General features: G+C 29.3%; 3 protein-coding genes across 3 annotated transcripts, besides 2 other annotated features; 1 reads left to right on the top strand and 2 right to left on the bottom strand.

Moving 5' to 3' along the window:
- Positions 1 to 276: 276 nt before the first annotated feature.
- Positions 277 to 934: a mobile genetic element.
- A 462-nt stretch (positions 935 to 1,396) lies between these two features.
- TVAGG3_0754240 (regulatory-associateD protein of MTOR family) lies at positions 1,397 to 5,209 on the top strand (the record flags this gene model as incomplete). The annotated part of the gene is made up of 1 exon (XM_001330501.1): positions 1,637 to 5,185. The coding sequence occupies one exon, from the start codon at positions 1,637 to 1,639 to the stop codon at positions 5,183 to 5,185; it is 3,549 nt and encodes a 1,182-aa protein (XP_001330536.1).
- Positions 5,210 to 5,562: 353 nt separating this feature from the next.
- On the bottom strand, positions 5,563 to 6,204 carry TVAGG3_0754230 (tetraspanin family; the record flags this gene model as incomplete). Its single annotated transcript, XM_001330500.1, has 1 exon — positions 5,563 to 6,204. The coding sequence occupies one exon, from the start codon at positions 6,202 to 6,204 to the stop codon at positions 5,563 to 5,565; it is 642 nt and encodes a 213-aa protein (XP_001330535.1).
- A 2,694-nt stretch (positions 6,205 to 8,898) lies between these two features.
- On the bottom strand, positions 8,899 to 9,063 carry TVAGG3_0754220 (uncharacterized protein; the record flags this gene model as incomplete). Its single annotated transcript, XM_001330499.1, has 1 exon — positions 8,899 to 9,063. One exon carries the CDS (start codon positions 9,061 to 9,063, stop codon positions 8,899 to 8,901), a length of 165 nt encoding a protein of 54 aa, XP_001330534.1.
- Positions 9,064 to 9,967: 904 nt separating this feature from the next.
- Positions 9,968 to 10,889: a mobile genetic element.
- Positions 10,890 to 10,909: the final 20 nt, after the last annotated feature.

Below are 10,909 nucleotides of genomic sequence, written 5' to 3'. Positions count from 1 at the left end.
ATTTTATACAATTCGGAACTGAACAATTACATTTGGTTTCATTTAATTGTATTAAAAATATTTTTAAAAAATAGCAATTATCTATTTTTAATCATTACTGCATTAACCACACATACAATGAAACTTCTTTAATGATGATTTTATCAAAAACTTCAATTATTTTAATAGAGAACATATATTTTTTTGAACCTATCATCAATTTCATGGTCTAAACAAGCCTCTATCATGCAGAAATTTACATTTAAGAACATTTATTAATTTTGGAACTTTTTTTAAGGGTGCACCCGTATGTACGTTTATTTGAGAGGAGGAGGATTATATTTTTGAAAGGGTGAAACATTATGAATATGTTAATTATATAATAATATGTATTATTATAAAAAAGAAAAAATAAACCACGTTAAAATTTTTCTTTCTTGATTTTTTACAAAATCTACTTAGAATTATGCAAAATATGACTAAATAATTATAAATTTCAAGTTAAATTTTAATTTTGATAAATAATTTAAATTTCAAAATATCAAGTTCAGTTCGACTATGTATGTAGTAATTCCTCAATAAAGTGCCAAAACCCTATTAAAATATATGAACATTTTCAACATTTTAATGTTTTTATTTAAAAATTTGATCGAATATGAGCTTCAAACAATTATTATGTAAAGAAAAATAATTAAATATATGTATTTATTCGTATTACAACCGTAGTAAGTCGATTCTTCCTTTCTTCTACTGAGTTTTGAATTTGATTTCGAATTGTAAAGAGATTCAAAGGGAAAATACTAGCGGATAAAAACTACCTCCATGAAAGGGTCATAATGGAGTCAAGTTGTATTTTTTGATATTTTTAGCTTTTCGAGCCTAAATAGGTAGCCAAGATAATGCCTAAAAATAAGGTTCTAAATTCTGAAGTTTACATGATCCTCTCGTGTGCACCCTTAAAGGGCTTTCATTAATATGAATAGGATTTCAGAAAACAATGATAGATATGATATGAAAGAGAATTCTATAAAACAGCATTGGACATAAGATTAAAGAGAATTCTATTAAATATTGATTAATATAAAAAGGAAGAGAGCCCAATTAGACAATAATGAATATGAAAAGCAAGAGGATTCTATGAAATAATAACATATCTTAAAAGCAAAAGAATTTTATAAAATAACAATAGATGTGAAAAGAATACAAATGCAATAAAATGATAACAGATATTAAAATAAAGAGAATTCTATAAAACAATGATTAATATAAAAGAAATGAGAATCCAATTAAGCAATAATATATCTGAAAATAAACTAGATTTCATAAATATAATGAGAGATGTGAATAGAAAGAGAATTTCATAAAGAAATGATATATGTAAAAAAGAAAAAGAATATCATAAATGAATATATAACGTCAAAAACCTTTAAAAATCTTTGAAATATCAGAAATATCAGCGATTCCATGTATATGCGTTTCCCAACATGAGATAAGTATATATCCATTAGTAAAATTGACAACTCAGCATGAAAATAATTCCGCACTAATTTTAATTGGAACAGACTTCTTATCCAGATGATCATAAAAACTACTAAGCATATTATCTTGATATCATCATAAAAAACAGATATCTTTATTCTTGGGAATTTTTTCTAAAATGACTTTGCCAAGAAGCTCTATTGTAGGGCTTCAAGATTTTAGTGAATCCTCATCATTGGAGTATAGTGATTCAGGATCAGATATTGAGGGATTGGAAGCTCATAATATCATCAGCAATCCAATTGATCATTTTACTTCTTTATTTAAGCTTCAGAATCTTTCAGAAACAAAATTAACAACATATCCTGAGCCATCAGATGAAGATTATAATATTGCGGATTTAAATAAGCCTATTTTTTTACAAAATCCTCAATTGCCTCAGAAAGTTGATTGCGTATACCTCATGTGCTCTCAGTCCAATCTCTTCCCACAGCCAGATTCAGACTATTTTTCACGTAAACCAATGCTTTATATGTGGCGGAATATGTCAAATATATTACCAAGCGATTTCTCAGCATATCTCCAAGATTACATGCACGAAAAATATTCAAACTATCGAAAAGTGTTACGAATGTTTTTTCAAGTTGCACCTACAATTGATAAATTGTCAAATGCAAATTCTCTTAGGACAAATGTTGGTCAAGGTCGCATATTATTTCATTACATAGGTTTTGGATTCCCACGCATAACAGAAAACATTAAAGCATTAGACAAAAAAACAAATACTTTCGTAGATTACCCAATCAAGACATTATTCGAGAATCTCGGACCTCCAGTTTGGTTCATCTTTGATTGCAGCCACGCCGCAACAGTATTACCGACTCTAGAAGAAACAGCAACGATTCATTTTGGCCAAAGCCCAAACAACCATCCATGGAAAGACTACATTTGCTTTTGTGCTACAGGGGAGAACGAATCTTTACCATCAGATCCCCATTTACCTCATGATTTTTTGACATCTGTTTTATTGACACCGACAAAAACAGCAGTTCTCTGTCATATCCTACAATATTACAGGACTACGTTAGTTACAGATATGTTTCTCCTCAGAGATATCGATCTAAACCTTTTAGATGAGAAATCAAATTTACATTCATCGTTACAGAAGACATTAGACGCAATAACAGACGCTATCGCAGCAGATATATTACCAATCGATCAATACAAAGGCTATTTCCGATCTGATCCCTTAACTTCCGCATTATTCCGAAATTATTTATTGGCACAGTACCTTTTACACTTATACCAAGTACATCCTATCTGCCATCCACATATTCCGGACCTTTCCGGCCATCCCTTGTGGCAACAATGGCGAACAACGCTAGATCTTACAATTATTTCCAATGGAACGTATTTGAATTCAGATATTGACTTATACAACCGCGCTTTGTCCACTTTTACGAATATTCTTCAGTGTCCGACCAAAGAAAAGTCAAGTATTGCGAATTTAGTATTATTATTCCATTTTCCAGAGAACAAAGAGCTGAAGAACCAATCCATCAGGCTTCTTGCCAACTACGCGTCATTGTCGCAACAAAACAGAGAAGAAATTGCGAAAATTGCGCATTTTGATATTTTATTTTCTTATTTCATTAATTTTGATTACAAATCTGATCCAGACACGTTCAAATCGATCAGTTATTTACTTGTCACTCTATTTGAACAGAATCAGAACTATATTTTAGAGATATCTCCTTCAAATGATTTAATTATCCTTGAAAAAGTACTTTTTGATGATGAAATCACCGACAAAGACATCAAACCATTGATAGCATCCATTGTAGCAACACTTCTCCCTCATAATGACTGTGTTCGCCAGTTTTCCACACGAAATGAGTTTTTAATTAAATTAAGAACCCTTCTAGAAACATCGAACAGTGATTTAACGATGTGGTTATTGATATTAGAGAGAAGAATGTTCGATAATTACGGTTTAGACATTAATTCATTTTATAATTTCGGATTACATATACAAGCAGCATCATTTGTTTATCATAACTCTGAATATGTACGTGCAGCATCATTATCTCTTTTACCTTGTTTGTTACAGAGTGGCCAAGACTTTATTAATGTTGATTTATTCGGATTATCCGTGAAATGCGGTTTTGATTGTAGTTATTTAGTTCGATATAATTTTTCTTTGTTTTTGACAAGGTTTTTATCGATTTACAGGGAAAAAGTAATAGATCATATTCCTAATGGTTTAATGGCGCATCAGTTGTTTGGTTCTTTACTTTCTAGATGGTTTAAACTTGATGAAGATCATGAAAACGTTGGTTTGGAAAGATTTAATATTTTCAAAAATGTTTGTGAGTATTTGAACAAAGTTAAACGTGATAAAGAATATTTGGAAGTATTCGTAAGCAGTGGTTTGTTTCTTTGTGAGTTCTTAAGTGATGACCCGCATCCTTCAGTTTCAAAAGTTTGTCAGAGTTTGAAAACAAATACATCAAAATTAATTTGTATCAAACCGAAAACTCACAATTTTTCTCAAAATTGTAGCAGTGCTCCTTTGAATTTTCCTTCATTTTCTCCGCCGCCGACACCTATTTTAATACAAAGGGAGATTGAGGAAGAACTGAAAGAAGCTTCCATAGAAAGTGGAGGAGATTCATTATATAAGTTGTTTATGAAACAAACTTCGAAACGAGGTTTGCATCCGATTTATTTCGAAGAAACTGGTTTGTGTGGATTGCCACCTGCTGCTGTTGAGCATTTAAGTAATTATAAAGTTGTTAGTAAGCATAGATACGAATTTAATGAGCAGCCAACAATTATATGTTATGATAAATTGACATTGGTTTTAGCACTTGGTTTTAAGGATGGAAAAGTAGTTGTTTTATATGAAAACAATGTTGAAAAAGTTTTGGAACTCGGGCATGTTAAAATTACGAGTTTTTCTTTCGCGAATAACACATTTGAGAATGATACTTATTTGTTTATTGGTGTAGATAATGGAAGTATTTACGGATGGAACATGAAAACGAATTATCCAATGATTAGTTTTAGATCTGATGGATACGCGAATAGCCACATCCCAGAATTCGTTGATATTTGCGGCAGAAACATTGTAAGTATTAGAGGAAACTGCGGATCGATAAGAAGTTTCGATCCATTTACTAAATTGTTGAAAGGAGAATGGAATACATTAAGTAACCATGATAATGAACATTCTACAGCAATGTCTGTGATTTGTATGAGTGAAAATGTTTGTGTTGGTTTCTCGCATGGAAGATTAATTGTTTTGGATGTTTCTATTTCTTCTGATACTTCTTCGTCGTCAAGGGTTTTGGATATAACTGCTGATCCTCAACAGAAACAAGTTTTCAAGATAAACTCTGTTGTTTCTACAAACAAAGATGACTCAAATATCTTTGTTATATGCGACAGTGAAGGTCATGTTGTTATTGGAAATAATCTTGGAAATCTCCATGAAGTTTACTCAACAGATAGTAAGTCTGTTTTCTCTTTCGACAGCCATAGATATTCCCCTGTAATGTGCATTTCTTCTCAGGAATCTCCACCAAAATTGTTGACTCTTGATGGTGATGTAATCAGTGTTTTGAAGGAATCAGGAAATGGCTGCATCGTGTCTTTCCATCAGACATTACCTCTTGTTTGCGTTGCAACATCAACTGGAAAGATAATTGAATACTCTCTAACATAATTTATATTTATATTTTTTTTATTTATATTTGTTTGTAAATATTATTTTTTTTATTTAGTAATTTTGGTTTTATATTCATTATGAATATAAAGATATGGCATACATTTCTCTAGCATTTGCTTCAATTTATACATTTAATTCTTTGAAAGTGAAAATTAATTCTGGGATATCATCTTTAAAATATTTAGGTTCTCAATAAATTCAAAGAATAATTCATATTTATCCCAGCAATTATTGTTTAAAAAAGAAAATATTAGGATATTTAGATGAAAGAAAAGAAAGATAAAACACTTGTGCCAGGTAATAGAAAGTTAATAACAAAAAAGAAATTATTAATAAAAAACTTTTTTTTAATCATTGATGCAGTTTAGTGCATGTTAAGATGATGAGCTAACTTTCTCAGTTTTACAAGAATTAAAGCAGAAGGCATACCAGAGAGAATAAATAAGAAGAAGTGCTTGTATTATAAGAATGACAATTCCTGCAATCTGTATGCCTTTCTTTGACTTTTTCAACTTTTCGTCAATCTTATTGTAACAAGTTTCAATATTTGATGAATTAGTCGGCTGATATCCACAGTTTTCCATTTCTGTAGCATTATATGGCACTTTGAATCCGCAGCATTCCAAATCCGATTCGACATCTTTTACATCTTGTGTTCCTTCGTTTTCGATCCACCACGTTTCAGCATCTTCCAAAATTGTTTGATAATCCTTCACTGAGCAAGCGATCAAGACGATTTCAATGATAACTACAACTAAGTACAATATTGCATATGTGATTCTGAAACATTTGCTTTTATTGTAACAAAACATAAAGAAACCAATGATGCATGTGAGCGCAATGAAAGCAATAACTACAATGACGAATATGAGTACATTCTTAGAGCTATGTACTTCATCAATATTGATTTTCTTTATCTGATCCCAGCTGAAGCAAATAATAACTATCATTACAATAAGCACAATCATGTTTACTAATCCTATGATTGTTCTAGCTAAGCACGAACAGCAACCCATGCTTTGATTTAAAGTGAAGTCAGTGGATTATATTTGAACGCTTGACATTTGAAAGAAACTGTGATTGTGCATATTCAAACCTGTATATTAAAATACAGTAATTAACACGTTAATTTATGCATTTGTTGATCGTAAAGACTCTCTCAAAATGATTCAATTCATTTGAAATTTCAGAAGGAGTCAGTATTATTAATCGACTAATTTTGAGGAAAGCACACATAGCAAATAAATAAGTATCTTTGAATATGATTTTAAAATTTCAATTCTTCCTTTTCAAAAATTCAATTTGAAAATCGTTTGATTAGAATATTTTTGAATGCTGTTTAAAATGAAAAATATGGTAATGAGATGCTTATTTATGTAATTATTAAAATTGAATAATTTTCAGAAAAATTTTACCTTGATTAGAAGCTATTCGACTCTTACGAGTCTGAATACAAATAAACTATTTGTATACATGTTCTTCGATTCATATAAGGAGCTTAAGTTATGAATTCTAGGTTCTAACTCCATTCTGCAAAATAATATAATTTGGAAATCTCAAAAATATGATGATTCTTGAATTTTTAAGCAAGATAATATCCACATTTGTATATAATTGTTATTACACAAATCATTGTAATTAAATTTTGGCTTGAGATCGCCTCATTTTGCGAAATTATAACGGTTGAAATGCATATTTATTAGCATATAAATTAATTTTGCTCACAATTTGTCAATTTAGGGGTGATCCAAATTCTCAATAATTCATTCAAACATGTGTCTTATACTTCATATTCCATTCTTAAAGCTTTCTATCGCATAACACTAACAGAAATGACATTCAAAATAAAATATAATTGAATCAAGAATTATATTCAGATGGAGAAATGCGGCTACATTTCTGATCATATCATGCAATACAATGCATGCTGATGTTACACTCAAACAAAACTTTTTTCATATTAAATACCTCAAATAAGTTAAAATCTAATAATTATCTTTAACAATTCTTGTTAGATTTCAGTATGCATGTATACATAGATGTGGTGATACATGTGCGGCATTTCAAGGAGATTTGATTAACAGATTTTGAGATTTGAAATTTTGGATTTTAACATATTGATTTTCTGATACATAATATACTTTTCGAATATTGCCTATATGATTGCCAAGCTTTTTGTCAAAAGAGCGAGTCTGATTTTAAATTCGAATTATATCTTCCTGTTTTTTGAAAAAAACGTGAAAAACAAGGAATAACATATATTTTGATCTTTAAAATACTTTTCTGACAATAGATAATCACTTAGGGCTGTTTAAAATACCTCAACATTTTTGAAACCTTAAGGTTATAAAGTGTCTGTACCTTTAAAAATTACATGAATAAACTTTACATTTATTCAAATTTAACAATTTTGTATACTTTTTTACAGGCGCTTTAGCGCCCAAAAAGTATATAAAATTGGAATTATCTTGATTATGATTATTTTTGCTTCTAATGCCGAACAGCATTTGAATCAAAAATAATCGTAGTATATATAATTTTTTTGAGAGGGGGTTGTATATCAAAATTGAATAGTCAAAATTTTATTATTGGGAATTGGTAGCGTGCGCACACTTAAGCCATAAAATTAATAATATATGGGCGGTATCTTAATAAAGGAGAAAATGTCACAGATATTTGGTCTCTTTACTATAAAAACATCGAAGCTCCTGAAGTCATTTCAGGTGAGAACAAGATTATTACAGTCTCAGAAAACAAATGCTTCACATACATCTGTTCGTTCACTAAAAGACAAGATAGAGCAATCAAATTCGAAAATATTTCAGATTATTCAATTTTACTCTTCGAAAACTCTTTTTCCAAAGGACCAGGAACAGTGTTTATTAAAAGTGATAATCAGAACAACATTGTAATCGATAAATTCTGCTCATGTGAAAGTTATAGTCCTGCTTCAGGACAATTTACTTATTTCAGTGGCAACATCAATAGTACAATACAACAGGGATCAATATGTAATGGCGGTCACAGCTCCATATATTATGCTATGATTTACCAGTATGAAGGTAACTCATCTCTCTCATATACAAACTTTACTAACTGCGAATCATCCAGTACAACAGCTTTTAATATTGAATCATGTGAACCATTTTATAATGTTTCATTTTGTTGTTTTGAGAAATTGGATTCACCATATACAGTTTCTAATTTTAGATTTGTACATGGGCGGGCCGAAAGGTGCAATTATATAAATAATTTACAGGCAAATATTTTTGCTGGAGTACTTACATTTGTTCAATGTGGTTATGAAGTTTTAGATTCAATATTCCGCCTTAATAGAGCTCAATATATATTTTATGGCCAGGCGGACATTAAAAGATGCTATCTTGATCAAAATTCTGGGAAGGCAACACATGACAAGAATATCAATGAGTATAAGTTGACCTCTTCATTTGAAAATGATATAAAATTTATCGGTATTTATCCATGTGAAGGTGCAATAAAAATCTTTCATGACAACAAAATTAAATGCCATATAACTCGCCATATAAGTTATTTCTCAGTTATTAAAGTCTTCATGCCATTTAGACTTCTAAAATAAAGATTTTATTGATTTGATTCCTTATACATGGGAAATTCGGATCAATAATGAAAAATTCAGTATTCTTTAAAATATAATATTTAATATAGGTACATTTACTCATCTGATTTAATTATGAAGAGGATGTTGAACTGCTTTTGTCTTTCTTGAGTCGTTTGCAGCAGCAGCCATACCAGATTGAGTAGATGAGGAGTGCTTGAACAACGATGACGATGATTTCTGCAATCATCAAGCCTTTCTTCATCTTATTCAAATCGCTCTCGGACAAAATACACATCAATTTATAATTAGAGGCAATCAGTCCTCAAATGGCTTTTTTTCTTCCTTATTTTTTATTATTATTTCTTATTTCTTATTTTTTTTCATATTTATCTGCTCATATCTTTAAAGCACTATCATTATATTTTACAGATAACAATTTTTGTGAATATATGAGTATATTTTAAAATTTTGTTATTATATTGATGTGATACGCATAGCATCTACCATATATTTAGTTTTTGTATGAAACAAAAGAATTGTCATCATTTCTTTATTTCTGCACTAATTAACATGCAAATTTACTAAAATAATAATACCCTTTGCTATACTTGACAAGGTTAACAAATTTACAAGTAATAATGAAATAAAATAATTATTTTGATAAATCCGAAGATTCTAGGTGAGGATTCTTTTTATTTTGGACATTCTGGACAAGCTTAATATAATTGAAAGAGAGATTTTATAATAATTTGATATTATAGAATGCGCTATAATGATTTTGAACTATCTATAGGCCCAAAAAAACGCAAAATAAGCAAAGTCGAATGAAGGCATTGAAAAGAAATTGCAAAAAGCCGACCTAACAAAATCGAAAAGTTTTCACTACTAATTCTGACATTACGATATTTTATATCAATATATTACATCAATATTCATAGCACCGTGTTCAACTAAGAATTTGACAATTTCTTTTGAATTCATTTTGATTGCAATATTAAGAGGACATTCATTAATATTGAGAGAATTTCGTGAAACAATGATAAATATGAAAAGAAAAATAATATCATAAAACAATGATAAATATTAAAAGTAAAATAATATGATAAAACAATGATAAATATGAAAAGTAAAATAATATAATAAAACAATGATAAATATGAAAAGAAAGAAAATTCCATAAAGTATTGATAAATATGAAAAAAGGTGACCAAACTATTTTTTGAAAGTCCGCCATAACTTTAATGGTACTATTTCAGCGTGTACAATGAATACAAAAATTCTAAGAGTGCCACATAAAATAGTACTTTAGACTTGAGTTAATGCTACCAAGCAAATGTTAAAAAGATGACTTTAGTGTTTTGATAATCAAAGATTAAAATCATTATTGTCTAAATCAATAATCATAACGACAGAAGTTAATGTTTTTTCATAAGTGCTTTAAATCCACTTTTAAAAGTATACCTCAAAAATCAAAATATCAAAAAAAATTGGCCGATAGGTTTGGCTTTAATTTTTGTCTGCTTTTCTGATTTGATATGGATGTTATAATTTTAAAAGTTGAGCCAAATTCACCAATAGATTTTTGAGATTTGCAAATACTCAATAATTTTCAGCGTGTTATCTTTTATTAAAAGAACTATTTGGTTTCAGTATCATATAAATTGATATTTACTTTCTATTTGAACCTTCATTTAGCTAATGATTTAATAATACAGATTTCATCTAGTCCTTATAAGAGAATTTTGAATTTGTTATAATAAAAAAACAAACAGATATAGCTTACACTTCTATAATAAAGATACCTTTTATAGAAATCTGTATGAAATGTGTTTTGGCTTATTGGAAGCATATCAGACATAATCGCCATAATCAAAAAATCTATATACCCAATAAGTAATAAATTTGTCGATATAGATTTTCCATAAAATTAGTTTTTAGTCTGATCTTAAAATAAATTTAATTTTTTATAAAAAAAATCACATTTAAAAGTACCTTTTTAGTAGCTCGAAATCCTGTTGGTGGATTTCGGGCGTACTTCAAAATTAGCTTTTCTTCTACATATGCAAGCTATATTTTAAATATGGAGCAAATCGGATCGGCGAAAGGAGTTTAGTTACCTTTATATGAAATGAAATTGAATT

This window comes from Trichomonas vaginalis, chromosome III (genome assembly GCF_026262505.1).
Source record: "Trichomonas vaginalis G3 chromosome III, whole genome shotgun sequence".
NCBI classification, from domain to species: domain Eukaryota; phylum Parabasalia; order Trichomonadida; family Trichomonadidae; genus Trichomonas; species Trichomonas vaginalis.
This window is presented reverse-complemented; position numbering and strand designations above follow the sequence as displayed.